Source organism: Lactuca saligna, chromosome 4, assembly GCF_052625555.1.
Source record: "Lactuca saligna cultivar CGN05327 chromosome 4, ASM5262555v1, whole genome shotgun sequence".
In the NCBI taxonomy this organism is placed as follows: domain Eukaryota; kingdom Viridiplantae; phylum Streptophyta; class Magnoliopsida; order Asterales; family Asteraceae; genus Lactuca; species Lactuca saligna.
The window spans coordinates 328,396,607-328,413,519 of NC_136420.1; the positions used below are offsets into that span (position 1 = coordinate 328,396,607).

Here is a 16,913-nt window from a genome sequence, read left to right on the forward strand (position 1 = left end):
CATTTGGGTTCAAATAGTCCTCAATCTTATCAAACACAACACGCATCTATTTGTAAGTGAACTCCATATCAATCTTCCCCATTGGTACATATGTCAAAAAATTACACTTAATAAGTATATATATTATTTTAATATAATGTAGGTAAAAAAAACTATATACCTGTTAAAAACTCTTATAAATTAGAGATGTGTGTCATACGTTCATTAGCAATTGGCTGTCAAAGGTATTTCTCAAAAAATCCTTGCTCTAGCATATACAACAGGGAGACTCTCACCACATCTTCATTACTTAATTGACGAAGTAAGTTATTGAACACGTGCGTAAGGCCAACCACACTCACCAAATGTGAAAGCGGCACAAATGGAAACATATGTTCTTTGAATTCTGCAAAAACCAGAAGTTGGACGAAAATAATCCCGAAACTACAAGCCGGTAACCAAGTAGAATGTGTTCCTGTCTAAGTAAACTCAATAACCTCGAACCAGAAATAGAAGCTTTTCTAGGTCAACTGGATCAAAAGTAGTAACTTCGTTACACATAAGATAACAGCATAGTAAATGGTGACATTAGACACCTATCAACATGTTCACGTAATCAACAAAACATGATTGCTTAAACATCGCCCCACAAACTCGTCGGCTTTGTAAGCGCGCCATGATTTTGCGCCCAAGTTTAGGTATGCACGTTGTAGCAACAACCGCTTCGTATGTTATATCGTGTTGCAATCAAAAGAATTATTAATTAGGGATATTTGTATGTATGTTCCTGAGCGGAAATAGGGTTTTAATTGTATTCCGGAATTAGCGTTTTTGATTGTATTCCGGAATTAGGATTTTTGTATGTATGTTTCGGAATCCGAAAACCGGGTACGGTATTGGACTAAAATTCCAGACACAGTTCGTTGTATTCCGGACATGATTATCAGATTCCGGACATGATTTTTGGATTCCCGACACGTTCCGGACTAGCAAAAATTAGGATTTTTGATAACAATGTATCATGTAATGTAAATGTATAAGCCTATGTAATCATATTATTGTCTTAACACGATTAAAATTTATAGAAAACCCTATAATACCTATATAATTGCGTAAACTAAACATTTTTAGCGTATAATCTAAAATAAATGCATTTAATTAGAAATAAATTTGAAACTTATTGCATTTTTTCCTTGCTATCAAAATACATTTTCAGTTGTAAAAGGTGTCCAGAATGAAAGATACGATAATCCGAAACAAGGGATATCGAAGTATAATTCGAAAAAGATTAATTGATATTTATAAGGGATATCTACCCATTTAACCGAATTTAAAATGGGGTCCGAAATTCCGCATTCGGAACCAAATGGTCATTTTGCTAAAAAAGTTATATTTCTTAAAAACAACCAAAAACAGGTTAGAAATATATTTCTTGTTTGTAATCTTATTGATAAAGGGGGTTAATATATATATATATATATATATATATATATATATATATATATATATATATATATAGGTTCAGGTTTATTTGAGACCATTATAATTTTGTGATACCGTAAGACCAAATCTAAAAATAATTTTAAAATGCAAAATAAATGGAAAAATCCAAAAATTCTTTTTTTAAATTAGATTAGTTAAATATCTATTTTAAGTGGAATAAGGCTTTTAATAGACAATTTGCTACACGTTTCCTTGTTTGGTATTTATAACCCTGTTGCATGAGGAGTAGAGTGCGGCCAAAGTTTTGGTTATCATGGTGGATTATTGTGAAGGATAAGAATGATGTGGGGGTCGGGTGGAGGGTCCAAATTCATTCATATAATACTAAACGAGTTACTAGATATAAAACGTTAGAAAATAAAAGGGTTGAAACTGATATTTTAAATAGACAAAAAACCAAATTTATACCTAAACATACATACAAAAACAAGTAATTTTTTGGGTTAAATATAAAAAGTTAGAAAATAAAAGGGTTGAAACTGATATTTTAAAAGGTTCAAAATAGAAGGACTTAAAATAACATTTTACGAAATATTGGAATAAAAAATATCATTTTTGAAAGTTAAAAGAAGACAAGGGGTGGAAGTATATTTCTCAAAGTTGAGGGGAGGTAAATATGGTAACACCGACATTACCTTAATGTGGTAGTATAATACCTTTTTAACGTGAAAACCGTAAGATATATAGTTTCACGATCGAAGAACATACGCCTCCCTTTCTTCGTCGCCGAACTTCGGCCACCCACAGCCGCCCTTTCCCTCTCCAGAGAAAGGCTTTCAACTGGCCGAGTCACCTTTCACCGGAGCACCGTACCTCACCGTCTTTCCTAGAAGCAGAGTCGTGACTGCTAGCAGCCACGCCTAAACATTACAGGCCTCCAGTAAGTTTCAAACGAAACTTACTAGTAATTCCCTACACGGAAGAATATCGTTTTTATGTTGCGTTTTTCACTTGTGGTTCGCAGGGGAAGAAGAAGGAAGGGAACGCCGCCAGATACATCACCAGGTCGCAAGCTGTTAAGGACCTGCAAGCTATGCAGTTATCGCGGTCAAAATTTCAATAGCGGTCACATGCCGTTATTTGAGATCGCGGTTATCGCGGTGGTATAGCGGTGATATAGCGTTTTTTTTAATATTACGGATAATTTATAATTTTATATTATATTTATATAGAAGTTATATATATTTGAGTATTAATACTATAAGTTTATATAGAATTAATATCATAAACCTAAAAAGTGATATAAAAACATAACATAATATTCTATTATGGTAATAAGGAAACTACGTAGTGTCAAAGTGTCAAATAGAGAATAATTGTATTGCCCGTATTCAATATTGTATTAGTAGGTCATGGTTGATATAAAGAGTTAACTCCCAAGTCGTAGCCTCATAGGTGTGGTTCGATTTACAAAAAACATTAATGGAGTCCGACCATAGCAGCTCAAGTCGTCGTGAGTACAGAAAAAGATGATGAGAAAGAGAGTTGTCGGTAGACGTAGTTGCTTTGAATGCTTTTAATTATGTTAGTTGTTTGGGCATTTTAAAATGAAAGTGAAGTGAGATCATTAAAACTAGTTTTTCATTGACAAAGTAACAAAATGACCCTAAATGTGAATGAAAATGGAATAGCACCCATAGCGCCGCTATAGCGGTTATTGAAATAGCGGTAAATAGCGGTGAATAGCGCCGCTAATAGCGGTACCGCGAAATGAAAACGCTAAGTTGAAAATAGCGGTTCCTGACCTCCGCAAAATGTTATAGCGCCGCTATAGCGCGCAATTGATAGCTTAGCCTGCAAGTCAGTCTTTCCGTGTTCAGGTATTAATTTGCTTTGAATCTTGGCGTATGTTGTAGATATATAGATGTGTATATATGAGGTGAGATAAGAAGCACAAAAGCTCATTAATGTTTGAATTTACAATCGACGTAGTTAAATGTATATTCATATTAAGTGTTTTGAATGAGGATGTATAGAGAAGGAAGAATTTGAAGAAGTTTTTGTTGTTAAATGTATTGATTTATCTTCAATGAGCGCTTTTGAGATAAGAGGTGAAAAACCCTAGTTTGATTACTCAAACTCAATAGCCAATAGATTAATCGAGTTTTGAATATCTCATAGGTATTCAACGAAGAGCATTTGTAAAATAAAACCACATTAAGCATCAACATTTGATACCAACCACCGGGCAAAATATGGAAGTTATGAAATAGTTTAAGGACTGTTTCTGTAACTTATCTCAAAGTTATATGGTGTCGAGTCTTTTGGTTCACTTCTTGCGCTTCTTTCTTGGTGTTCCCTCCGATCGCGCCTTCCGCCAGATCTCCGCCCCATTTTACCAACAATCAAAACCCTCAATTGGAGTCGACACCGCTATATAAACCCTAACGATCTAGAGAGAGAGAGAGAGAGAGGCGGACAAGGTATCTCCATCACCTTCGCCTTGATCTCCGTCGAAGCGTTTTAAACCTAGTCACAAGTAAGCCAGTTTATGTTCAAGTTTCAGTTCTCATGATTTAAGGTTGATTTTTTTTAGTGAGAATGACGCTAGTTGTTTATATAATATATTCAATCGTGTTAGTCCGATTTCGTATGGTTCAGAACATATGTAGCCTATAGTGAAAACTAGTGAAGAAAAAAGCTCAAACGAAACAAAGGGAAATTTTTTTATTAGTATAATTACGTAAAGTTCTTCATAAGATTACTATCGAGTTCTGATTGTGCCCGTTTGTTTAATCTACTTATGTTTAGTTTACGTGCTTCATTGCAGTTCAGACTTCAAAGGGGGGTGATTGGCTGCTAACTAGATTGGAACTTGAGTTGTTAATTAACAAGAGAGATGACAAGGTTTCATGTCAATGGAAAAGTTGTTGATACTGTTGATTTGCTGAGGAAGAGACACTGGCCATGGCGATTTGATTCATGGCCATTTGCCGTACTTTATGCTACTTGGATGATTGTTATCATACCCAGTTTAGATTTCCTTGATGCCTTCATAATTTTTGGAGGTTTGGTTGTTCTCCACATATTGGTGATCCTCTTTACTGTATGGTCTGTGGATTTTAAATGTTTCGTTCAGTATTCAAAGGTTTGTGTCTTTCTAAACTATTTTTCAATGTAATTTCTTTCTATAGTTCAGTTCACTTAACATCACATTCTTAAAGAAACTATAATGCTCCTTTGTCAGGTTAATGATATTCATCTTGCAAATGCATGCAAAATCACTCCAGCCAAATTTTGTGGTGCTAAAGAAGTAGTACCACTACATTTCCGGAAGGTTATAAACTCAACTTATATCACTTATTAAATAATCATTATCTTTTTATCATCTGTATCAACATAGACATCAATATGTTTTTGTTTATATCAGTTGGCAGGCTCTTCAACAGAGGAGATATATTTTGATTTCAGAAAGCAGTGTTTCATCTATTCAAATGAGAAAAACACTTTCTGTAAGCTTCCTTACCCTTCCAAAGAATCTTTTGGGTATTATCTCAAAAGCACTGGACATGGTACTGAAGCTAAAGTTCAAGTTGCTGCTGAGAAATGGGGACGCAACGTGTAAGTTTCTTCAATTTTATGCTTTTTCCCTTGTCACTAGTGATATCAAGTTATCAACTCACATTTCTTATTATCTTATCAAAATCTTTTTATAGATTTGAATATCCACAACCAACATTCCAGAAATTAATGAAAGAACACTGCATGGAGCCCTTCTTTGTATTTCAGGTCCATTTAATCATCAATGAAAGACACCTTTAACATGTGCTTTTGTTTAACTTTTTTTCTCAATAAAGCTATCCCCTTTAAACTGCAGGTTTTCTGTGTGGGACTTTGGTGTCTAGATGAGTATTGGTATTATAGTCTTTTCACCCTCTTTATGCTGTTTATGTTTGAGTCAACAATGGCCAAAAGTCGGTTGAAGACTTTATCAGAACTTAGACGTGTGAGAGTAGATTCTCAAGTGCTAATGGTGTATCGTTGTGGGAAGTAAGTTATTATCTATTCATCTTTACAAATTACAATCTACAAATTACAACTTACAAGTTTTAGTTTTCTTGACACTTTCTTTGTTGACTTATGTTGACTTTGGTTTTTGACAGGTGGACAAAGGTAGCAGGAACAGAGCTTTTGCCTGGTGATGTTGTGTCCATTGGTCGTGCTGCTGGTCAAGATGGAGAAGAAAAATCTGTCCCTGCTGACATGCTTATCCTAGCTGGCACTGCTATTGTAAATGAAGCAATCCTAACTGGCGAATCCACCCCTCAATGGAAGGTGATTCTCTTTCTTGAAATTTGCTTCCTTATTTCAAGAAAAGGGTTTATACTTTATACTTTATAATATTTCTCTACTTTATGTATACAAATGACATGTTTTTTCAGGTTTCAATAATGGGAAGAGGACCTGAAGAGCGTTTGTCATCTAAACGAGATAAAAACCATGTTCTTTTTGGTGGCACAAAGATACTGCAGCATACTCCTGATAAGGTTTTTTACACATTGCATTAAATAAAATCCATTTTTATTTTAATTTTCAGTCTAAAGTTTTACTCTTTTGTAATTTATTTCAGACCTTTCATATGAAAACTCCCGATGGTGGCTGTTTAGCAATTGTTTTAAGAACTGGATTTGAGACAACTCAAGGGAAACTCATGCGGACTATTTTGTTTTCAACCGAGAGGGTAATTCCGTAATTTTGGTACATTTTTATCACCGTTTGTTTGATAATTATATAATTGTATATATATCTTTTAATGTAGGTTACTGCTAACAGCTGGGAGAGTGGGTTCTTCATTTTGTTTTTAGTTGTTTTTGCAATTATAGCAGCTGGATATGTTCTAAAAAAGGTATAAAGCTCTCAACTGGGTGATGAAAATCGACATCTATTAGTGTTTTAAAGGTGTGGTGAAGGTTATAACCGTAATTTTTTCATGATTTAGGGGCTTGAGGACCCAAACAGGAGTAGATACAAGCTTCTTCTGAGCTGTTCTTTAATTATAACATCTGTGATTCCCCCTGAATTGCCAATGGAGTTGTCAATAGCTGTTAATACCTCATTGATTGCATTAGCAAGACGTGGTATATTTTGTACAGAGCCTTTTCGTATACCATTTGCTGGGAAGGTCAGCATTAACATTTATTTTTTTGTGGTAAAAATTAAAATTGTATTGTTAGTCCCTGTGGTTTCTTCATTTTTATGGGTTTGCTCCAGTTTGTTTGATATTTAACTTCTGGTTCCCCAAATAATAGTTTCTTCACACTTGAAGTCCTTGACTTAGACACCAATAATAGATGGATGTTAAATGCATGTAAAAATGACCATTTTGTCCCCCATGGCTTTATGTTTTAGCATGTCTTTTAGCTTCTAATACATGTATATTTTGGTAAATTACAGTTTTCTAACTTGTGTGTTTGTTGATTTTTAACTTCTGGTCCCTGAAATGTTGCTTCGTTGTATCTTTAGTCCCTGACTTTGACACTGTCAATAGCTGGATGTTAAGTGCGTGTAAAATGACCATTTCGCCCCAGTTTCTTTGCTAGTTTGATCATAAACCTGGGATTAAGTCTTTTAGCTTATACTACATGTTTTTTTAAGCAAATGACATTTTTAGTCCACGTGGTTTGTCGGTTTTTACGGATATGGTCCAATATTTCGATTTTTAGTCCCTAAAATGCAATTTAGTCATGCTTTTAGTCCGACTTTGACACCCTTAATTGATGGATGTAAAATGACCAATTTGCCTTCCATTTCTTTGCTATTATGATCATATAGTAAATCTTTTGCAGGTTGATATATGTTGTTTCGACAAGACGGGAACATTGACATCTGATGACATGGTATTTACAATTCTGCCATTCATGGTAAAATTTCCATTTCCAGTCCCCCATTCATGTTTTTTTTTTTTTTTTTTGCAGGAATTCTCTGGAGTTGGTGGACTGAGTGCTGATTTAGATCTTGAAACAGACACTAAAAAAATCCCAACTCGAACTTTGGAAATTCTTGCTTCTTGTCATGCACTTGTTTTTGTGGACAACAAACTGGTATATAAAATATTATAATAATTATAATCTCAAATTATATTTTTCACTTTCTAGTTGTGGCCTATATATATTTATATTTATACCATTGCTTTTAGGTTGGTGATCCTCTTGAGAAGGCTGCAATCAAAGGGATAGAATGGAGCTACAAATCTGATGAGAAGGCCATGCCTAAGAAGTAAGCTGTTATCAATGAAATTAAACCCTAATTAACATTTTTTTTAAAAAAATATATAAATGGTTGAAATTAATTAATAATCTTTTTTTTTTTTTTACAGGGGAGGTGGTAGTGCAGTTCAAATCGTTCAAAGGCATCACTTTGCATCTCACTTGAAAAGAATGTCAGTTGTTATTCGTACAGAAGAACAATTTTTTGTGTTTGTGAAGGTATTTAAAATGTTAAATACATAATATATTATGGTGTTTTCAGTTTTATTAAAATTTTAAATGGTGTTTGTTTTAGGGTGCACCAGAGACCATTCAAGAAAGATTAAGTGATATACCCTCGTTTTATATAAACACCTACAAGAGGTACACACGTCAAGGCTCTCGTGTCCTTGCTTTAGCATATAAACCACTTCCTGATATGACGGTAAATATTCTTTCGTATTTACTATTTTGCCCTTTTGAGAATCCCTAGTTTTCACTTACACAACAATCAGCTTCTTTGTTATAGGTGAGTGAAGCTAGAAACTTGGACAGGGAAGTAGTGGAAACTGGACTCACTTTTGCTGGTTTCGCGGTATAAATATTAAATTATTCGACTTTTTGTTTTTTTAAAAAAAAAGTTTTTTAACATGGTTTCATTTTTGTTATATAAATAAACTTCAGGTATTTAATTGCCCTATCAGAGCAGATTCTGCTACTGTCTTGGCTGAATTGAAAAAATCATCACATGACTTGGTAAGTATCACCGAGCGAAAAGTTATTTGTTAGAATACAAGGGTAAAATGGTCATTTACTCTCACTTAATGAATTTTGCATTAGGTTATGATTACGGGTGATCAAGCATTGACTGCATGTCATGTTGCTCGTGAAGTTAATATAATCTCAAAACCAGCTTTGATTCTTGCTCCAACAAAGAACAAGGAACGATATGAATGGGTTTCACCAGATGAAACGGAAGTTGTGAGCTACAGGTAACAAGAAATAGCGATGTACTTTCATTCATTTGCTTTTTATAGCATCCTACTTTTATTTTTTTTCAAAGTACAATGCTTTAATAAGAAAACACATTATCCACTTTCTGTTTACACAGTGAGGAAGAAGTTGAGGCTTTAGCAGAGGATCATGACCTCTGTATTGGAGGCGACTGCTTTGAAATGTTGCTGCAGACTTCTGCTGTTGTTAAAGTCATTCCATATGTGAAGGTTGTGAAACTTTTTTTTTTTTTTTTTACTAAATTACGACTTTGGTCCCTGTGGTTTACTGTATTTTTCGGTTTTGGTCCGGGTTATGTTTTTGTATCAGTTTGTTTCCGATATAGACCATGGTTGTTGAGTTTAACAACTCAGTTTAGCTTTTTTCAAAATGACCATTTTGCCCTTGGACTAAAGCTGGAAAAATAGTATGATACAGGGACCAAATTTGTAATTTTTTTTTTCAAAAACTTTTTATATGAAGCTGTTTAGCTAAAAAATCAACTTCAATTATCAGGTATTTGCCAGGGTGGCTCCGGAGCAAAAAGAGTTGATAATGACAACTTTTAAATCATCCGGGAGAGTAACTTTGATGTGCGGTGATGGTACTAATGATGTTGGAGCTTTGAAACAGGTAATGCAAGAAATAGCAATTTACTTTCATAGATTTTGTTTGTTAGTTAAGAGTAAATTACAATATTGATCCTTCTTTTGATGTTTCTTTCATATTGGCCCCTGAATTGTGAAATTCTAACTACTCAGCTGTTAAATGTTTTTTCTTACAAACCAATTTCTTTTGAAACCAAATTCGAAGAAAACATCCAAATTCAGGGACCAAAATTGTAAAATTAACATTATTAACTATCATAACCATCTGTTGATGTTTATTTGTGGTTTTCAGGCACACGTAGGAGTAGCACTACTAAACGCAATACCTCCACCAAATCCCGACAACAAACCAACACCCGAAACAAAACCCACCACCAAATCAAAAAAACCAAAACCCACCACCGAACCAAGCTCCAGCACCACCATCACCGCCACTCCAACCGCCTCCAACCGCCATCTAACACCCGCCGAAGTCCAAAGACAGAAGCTAAAGAAGCTAATGGACGAACTAAACGAAGGAGACGACGGTCGTTCCGCTCCGATAGTCAAACTAGGCGACGCCTCCATGGCCTCACCATTCACCGCCAAGCATGCCTCCGTCTCCCCCACCACCGACATCATCCGCCAAGGCCGGAGCACCCTCGTCACCACCCTCCAAATGTTCAAAATCCTCGGCCTCAACTGCCTCGCAACCGCCTACGTCCTAAGCGTCATGTATCTCGACGGAGTCAAACTCGGCGACATCCAAGCCACCATCTCCGGCGTCTTCACCGCCGCGTTCTTCCTCTTCATCTCCCACGCGCGCCCACTCCCGACACTCTCCGCGGAACGCCCCCACCCCAACATCTTCTGCTACTACGTCTTCCTCTCTCTCCTCGGCCAATTCACCTTCCACATCCTCTTCCTAATCTCATCAGTTTCCGAAGCTGAAAAACACATGCCTGAGGAATGCATAGAACCGGATTCGGAATTCGAGAGTAATTTAGTGAATACGGTTTCTTACATGGTGAGTATGATGATACAGGTGGCGACGTTTGCGGTGAATTACATGGGGCATCCGTTTAATCAGAGTATTAGCGAGAATAAACCGTTTAAGATTGCGCTTTTGGGAGCGGTTGTGTTTTTTACAGTGATTGCTTCGGATTTGTTTCGGGATTTGAATGATTGGTTGAAGTTGGTGCCGTTGCCAAGGGAGTTGAGGGATAAGCTTTTGATTTGGGCGGTTTTGATGTTTGTTGGGTGTTATAGTTGGGAAAGGTTTTTACGCTGGGCGTTTCCCGGGAAAATGCCTGTGGTTAAAAAGTTAAAGTTAATCGATGGTCAGAAAAAGTCGCAGTGAGTTAAAGTTATCCAGTTTTTTTACTTTTACACAGGGTTTTTTTTTCAATATTTTGGAGTTTTGGTTGGGTAATTTGGATTGATACGAAGCTATCATTTGTTATCGATGTATTTTTAGATGATGAGAGTATTTTAACATTATTTCTAGCGTTTTCTTTTTATCAAGACAAAAAGTAGTTTATTGACGAGTTGATTATAGTTTCTTTGTATTTTGGAAATAAAAGTCTCGACTAGCTTTTGTGTAAAACTAATGATTTTGCTTCGTATCTGTGGGTGAGGTAATGAGAATTAGGGTAAATTGCAGTTTTGGTCCATTTGGTTGTCATTTGTCTACAGCTTCTTGAAAAGTTGATACGCTGTTTTTTTTTTTTTTTTGGGTGTCTGTGTGTTATGGAGTCCAATAATTTTCTTTTTTGAAATATATGAAAATTATTTTGGAAATTTCTAATAAAGTTTACGGTTTAATTTCAACTATTATTTTTTGAAACATAATTATTTTATATTTTGTTCAAATTAAAAAAACAATTCTTATTTTTTTTCTACATAAAATGATAAATTATCATATCAAATTAGAATTTTCTTTTTAAAAAATAAATGTTGAATTAAACATTAAAATGATCAAAGTTAATGGCATCCGCTTTGAAAAAGAGTTATTGTATTGATATGAATGGTAAGACAAGTGGTAACATTGCGCTGACCGGTTCTTGCAAAGGAAAATTACAAGTCCCCATAAGCATATTTCAAAGCCACATAATCACTTATCTTTTAGATTATGAAAGCATTGCGAAGGCATTCTCACAATTTATTAAAGTTCATCCTTTACTATTTTATATTTCCAAATTAGATTTAATTATATAAGGGGCTGGGCATCACCTGGAAAAAAGAAAGAAAAGATAATAGAAGGAGATTCTTGTGTGTAGCTGCGACTTATCTCCCCAAGTAAGGCGTGGTGGTGTTTGCGTGTTATAACTCGAGTCACATCTAGGGGCGAAGTTCATTTTTTTTCCCTCTTTTTTCTTTTACTTATTTAACCTCCAAACAATTAACCTTTGCGGGAAAATATCAAAATTTCACACATAATTACAAAAATGTAATATTATCTTGCGAGATATTAACGATAAATAAAATAAAATCTCCATCTTTTATTTTTCAATCCTGCTGTAAAAAGTTGTCATCGCAGTCTTTATTTTTGAATTCTCACTCGATCCAATATATATATATATATATATATATATATATATATATATATATATATATATATATATATATATATATATATATATATATATATATATATATATATGTTATTGAAAAAGTTAACAACCCTCAAATGAAACTTCTCTCTAGCTTCCAAGAGTTGACTTTATTGTTTTAAATGTTTCCAAATTTGAGCCATTTCATATCTTCGTTTGATTTCTGCCGGAAACTTAAGTTGACTTTCTCTTTGATCTATAGAATTGAAGAACAAAAAGATGATGAATGACAAGGTGAAAGCTTTGATGATTGGAGTTGTAGGTGCATGAATTACACTTTCTGCTTATTCACAAACATACATGACTCCAACTCAATGTATCGGCACCGGCCTTGTTATATTAATTGTAGGACTTTTTGTCGGGGAAGGTATCCTTCCGGTCTAATTTACCCTTTTTTGTTGTTCATCAGAAAGATTGTTTTTGATCCTTCACATATATCTGTGTATCTGTGGAGGATCCAAGAAAAAAAGGACTTGTGTCACGGATATCCGGATCTAGATCCGTTGTAGTTTATCTTTTTGTATTTCTTTAATTTGTAACCTTCATGGTGAATCAAGATCCCTAAAAGGATACTCATGGAATTAAATTATTATTTTTCTTTTTCTAGTTGTATAATAACCGATGATAAATTTTAATTGTCTTTGGTCATAGGTAATTTTCATTTTGGCTATAAACTTTAGTATAATAAAAATACAAACAATTGGAATTGTTCATTTGTTTGGGTACCCGAATTCTATGTTTCTTATTGATAATAGAGTTTGTTTTGAGTTTGAAGATTCATACGAACTTTTAGTTTTAGAATTGATGAATGACACAATTTTCCAAGATGGGAATGAGATTATACTCCGTATAATCACAAAAGAAGATATGTGAATCCGAAGGAAATCTACCTGCAACTCGAAACTGATACACATAACAGACGACATGAGACACCAATGATTGTTTTCCATCCTAAAATCTTGTACTTTCTATGAAAGATCTCTTGCGGATTCATGCCCAAATCCTAACATCTGGATTGCATTCCCACAGACATGTGATTCGTGAAATCACCCGATTTTGCACTTCAAAGCACTTTGGCAGCTCAAGTTATGCAAGGCTTGTGATTCAACACTCCGAAATTTCTAAGCCTTCGTCATCGAACAATGTCATCAGGGTTTGTACCACCAGGAAAGGAAACAATGGGGATTTGTATAGAGAAAGAGAAACCATATTGAATTTCAAACAGATGCATTCTTCACATATTAGACCCTTTGAGCTTACATACGCTTCTGTATTTAAAGCTTGTGCCTCGATGTTGGCCTTTGAAGAAGGCCGGCAGATCCAAGTCAACTGCCTGAAACGTGGTTTGGATTTCGATGTCTATGTGCGGAACACCATGATTCATTTCTATGCGTCTTGCAAGAAGATCATTAACGCACGACAACTGTTCGATGAAATGTCGTACAGAAGTGTTGTTTCTTGGAACACTATCATTTCTGCTTTCTTTCATGTCTCGTGGTTCTATGAATCAATACTGTATTATACAAAGATGAGAAACATTGGGATCGAGCCAGATGGAACTACAATGGTGGTGATGCTCTCTGTTTGTGCTGAGCTTGGGAACTTGACAATGGGGAAATGCGTTCATACTCAAACAATTGCAAAAGGATTAGAACTTAATTGTCAATTAGGAACATCACTCGTTAACATGTATGCCAAATGTGGGGCTTTAAATTATGCACATTTAGTGTTCGACAAAATGCACAATCGAAATGTGTGGACATGGAGTACAATGATTCAAGGATTAGCCCAACATGGATTCGCTACACATGCTCTAACACTTTTCGAGAAAATGGAACTCACTAAAATCCAACCTAACCATGTGACATTTCTTGGGGTTCTTTCTGCTTGTAGCCATGGTGGATTAGTGAAAGATGGGTATCGATTCTTTAAACAAATGAAGGGCGTTTTTGGAATTAACCCTCGGATGACACACTATGGTGCAATGGTGGATGTTTTAGGAAGATCTGGTTGCCTCAATGAAGCATATGATTTCATTTTGAAAATGCCAATTAAACCTGATCCAACTGTGTGGAGGACTTTGTTGAGTGCATGTAATGTTCATGGTGGAAATGACTTTGATGGAGTTGGTGAAAAGGTTAAAAAAAGATTACTTGAATTGGAGCCAAAGTGGAGTGGCAATTTGGTAATTATTGCAAATAGATATGCGAATGTATGCAAATGGGAGGAGGTAGAAAAAGTGAGGAAGAGTATGAAGGTTAAAAAGATGGTTGGAGAGAGTTGTATTGAAGTAAAAGGTTCCACCTTTAGATTCTTATCGGGATATGTTTGTAAAGCTTCTTGTGTGAATATTTACTTGTTATTATATGGTTTGAATTTGAACATGAAGATTAATGATCCATAATTTGGTCCATTAGTGCCTTTTTGACAATTTGACTCAATGAGCTTAATAGATTTAGGACTTGATATGGACAATTATATACGACTGTTTCTTTTTTACTTAATCGGGACATAATGATTTAGTTTAAGCCGAAAAAGCTTTTAAAACACTAATGTGAATTGATGTTTTTATTTGTTCACAATGTCTATAATTGATGAATATTAGGAAATTGTTTTGTTTGAATATAAAGGTAAAAGTTATGTATACTCACATTTGATATTCATAAATCATATATTGGGTGGGCCCATTCAGCATCTACCCGGTTTTTTATATCAATGCTATTCATGTTTTTTTCCTTGAATCTCATATCCACGTTTTCATATTTTTAAAGACTTCATGTAGAATAGGACAAAAGGTTTCCTTTGTTTGTCCTTTGTGTGTAAACTTACTATACCTAATCACATTAAAGAGTAAGTTACACATTGGTCCATGAGTGTGGTTGATTTTACAATTTTGGCCTAAAAAAGTTTCATCTTGAAGTTTCGGTTATTATTTGAGGTTTTGTAACGATTTTGGTATTTTTTTCCAACAAGATGACTATTTTCTAAAAAAAAAAAACTGCTAAAATCAGCACAAAAAGTAGTCATTTTATGTGGATTAGATACCAAAAATATTACAAAAACCTTAAATGAGGACCAAAACCGCAACACAAACCTTTATAGGATTGAAACGTCAAAATTACCAAACATGGAGACCCAAAATATAATTTACTCTACATTATTTTTTTGATCGACATGGAAACGTCAAAATTACCAAACATGGAGACCCAAAATTACCAAACATGGACCTTCTCCAGTTAGGTAGAAAATGGAAACCACCTTTTCACAAAATGTGTTTTTGCTACAATGCAAAAAGTCAATTCTTCACATGTGGTCTGCCCAATTTGTATGTCGTCCTATACTTTTTTATGAGGAAGATAGTATGGAAGATGTGATGCATTAAATGTTTTCGACCGTACACTAGCTTTGGTCTCAAACTGATCATCATAATCTAAGACCGCACAGTATGGGTTATAACGAGAAAGGAAGATGCTGACCTGGATGCCCACAACGCCGTCATAACCAGGGGAACACTGCCCCCAACTTGTTGCATCTCGTCGTGGCGTATCTCGTTGGCGTTGCGACGAATTGAAACGGCAAGATTTTAGAGGGAACACCAACTTTTTTTTTTTTTTTCGTCTTTTTTTTTTTCCTTTGATGACAGGAGAACAAGAATTTCAAAAAAATAAAAAATAAAAAATAAAACATATTTTTTTTTCAAAAAGTTGGTGTTACATCTTGTTGTCTATTTTCCCACTTGATGTTATAACACAACTTACTTATGTGACATGTGAAGTGACACAACTTGGTGTTGCACCTTCTTGCCCACACCCAATGCTCTAATATCATTGTTACCACATTCCACATCGATACCATCTTACAAGTTACATCCATGTCATTTTTATCATAAAAGTATGGTTTCTTTGCTACACACTAAGGTGCCGTTTGTTTTTTTTAATAAAATCTCTTCAAACCACTTTCTGCTGCACGACGCAACACACGCGCAACACTTTTCCCCTTGCAGCAGTTTGTTTTTTTGAAAGTTTTCAGACTACAAAACCTCTGTGCGTTTGTTGCATGGCAAAACACTTGACTTGCATCTTCAAACCTCTTCAACTTTCATTTTTTCCAAGTGTTTTTTTTAGAATTTTGATATAACTTATTATTTTTTTTTTAACTTTTATTTACGGATTTCATACAAGTTCTTTATATAGTTTCCATATTTTTTTTTAACTTGATTTAAAAAAAAACTTTGATTTTTTTAATTATTTTACCGTTTCTGTTAATAATATTTTCAGTTTCAGTTGTATCATTTTTAACGTGTGCAATTTTTTACGAACTTTGTAGACATCGTTTGCAATACTTTATTTATTTTTTATTATTATTATTTTTTTTATGTTTTTAATTTTTTTTTTCTAGAATAAAAATGTTAGCTTCTTTTATATTTTTTAAAGTTTTTTTTAAATGTTTATATTTTTGTTTTTTTACATGTTCTTTTTAGTATTCTGTCAATATTTTAAGACTAAAATTATTAAAATTCTGGTGTTGAGAACTATTTTCAGTTTATAAAATCAGTTTATTTAAATTTCAGTTTACTGCAGCAGTCTGCAGATGTTAAAAAACAAACATGCTTCTTATTATATGTTTCAGCCGTTTGTTGTACCTCTTCTGCTACAGAGAATTGCAGAGGTGGTCCGCAGACTTCATGAATTTTCGCTTAAAAAAAACGAACAACACCTAAATGTGGATACAATGACAAACATATATGTATATATATAATTTTATAAAACAATTTAATGATAAACATAAATTTCATTATTTAAAAAGAAACATAACGTTTCATTACTTAAAAATACATAACATAAGATTAAAAAAAACTCTTAAACACTTACAAAATAAAATAACTAGAATTTTTAAACCTACAAACGTAAAAAAAAAACACAACAAACGATTAAAAAACTAATTAACATAATGTTTTTTAACGTCGACTTTCATTGCCAAAACAATTTTAACCTCATCCCCAACCATGTGACTTGTGGAGCGTTAGTAGTTTCATGTCATTACCCCTTTGTTTT

General features: G+C 34.2%; 2 protein-coding genes across 3 annotated transcripts; both read left to right on the forward strand.

Annotated features, from left to right (window-relative positions):
• The first annotated feature begins 3,749 nt into the window (after nucleotides 1–3,749).
• Nucleotides 3,750–10,794, forward strand: PDR2 (phosphate deficiency response 2). 2 transcript variants are annotated; one of them, XM_078992903.1, is made up of 22 exons: nucleotides 3,750–3,961; nucleotides 4,253–4,570; nucleotides 4,670–4,759; nucleotides 4,853–5,043; nucleotides 5,139–5,211; nucleotides 5,300–5,472; nucleotides 5,586–5,757; nucleotides 5,865–5,969; nucleotides 6,053–6,163; nucleotides 6,242–6,328; nucleotides 6,422–6,604; nucleotides 7,269–7,319; nucleotides 7,398–7,523; nucleotides 7,619–7,698; nucleotides 7,799–7,907; nucleotides 7,984–8,112; nucleotides 8,197–8,262; nucleotides 8,352–8,423; nucleotides 8,508–8,659; nucleotides 8,779–8,890; nucleotides 9,177–9,293; nucleotides 9,561–10,794. In XM_078992903.1, exons 2-22 carry the CDS (start codon nucleotides 4,322–4,324, stop codon nucleotides 10,605–10,607), a joined length of 3,495 nt encoding a protein of 1,164 aa, XP_078849029.1. In that variant the 5' UTR covers nucleotides 3,750–3,961; nucleotides 4,253–4,321; the 3' UTR covers nucleotides 10,608–10,794. The 2 variants fall into 2 exon arrangements, with proteins under 2 accessions (XP_078849029.1, XP_078849031.1); XM_078992905.1 differs by having other exon boundaries at nucleotides 4,258–4,570.
• A 1,142-nt stretch (nucleotides 10,795–11,936) lies between these two features.
• Nucleotides 11,937–14,290, forward strand: LOC145044093 (Pentatricopeptide repeat (PPR) superfamily protein). The gene has a single exon (XM_078992906.1). The coding sequence runs from the start codon at nucleotides 12,830–12,832 to the stop codon at nucleotides 14,261–14,263; it is 1,434 nt and encodes a 477-aa protein (XP_078849032.1). The 5' UTR covers nucleotides 11,937–12,829; the 3' UTR covers nucleotides 14,264–14,290.
• Nucleotides 14,291–16,913: the final 2,623 nt, after the last annotated feature.

What these genes read in the sequence shown, in the direction of transcription:
- LOC145044093 (XM_078992906.1), top strand. Translation starts at nt 12,830, where the DNA reads ATGAAAGATCTCTTGCGGATTCATGCCCAAATCCTAACATCTGGATTG.
- PDR2 (XM_078992903.1), top strand. Translation starts at nt 4,322, where the DNA reads ATGACAAGGTTTCATGTCAATGGAAAAGTTGTTGATACTGTTGATTTG. An exon ending in AATCCACCCCTCAATGGAAG is followed by an intron (nt 5,758 to 5,864) that starts GTGATTCTCTTT and finishes ATGTTTTTTCAG; the next exon opens with GTTTCAATAATGGGAAGAGG. An exon ending in CATTGACATCTGATGACATG is followed by an intron (nt 7,320 to 7,397) that starts GTATTTACAATT and finishes TTTTTTTTGCAG; the next exon opens with GAATTCTCTGGAGTTGGTGG.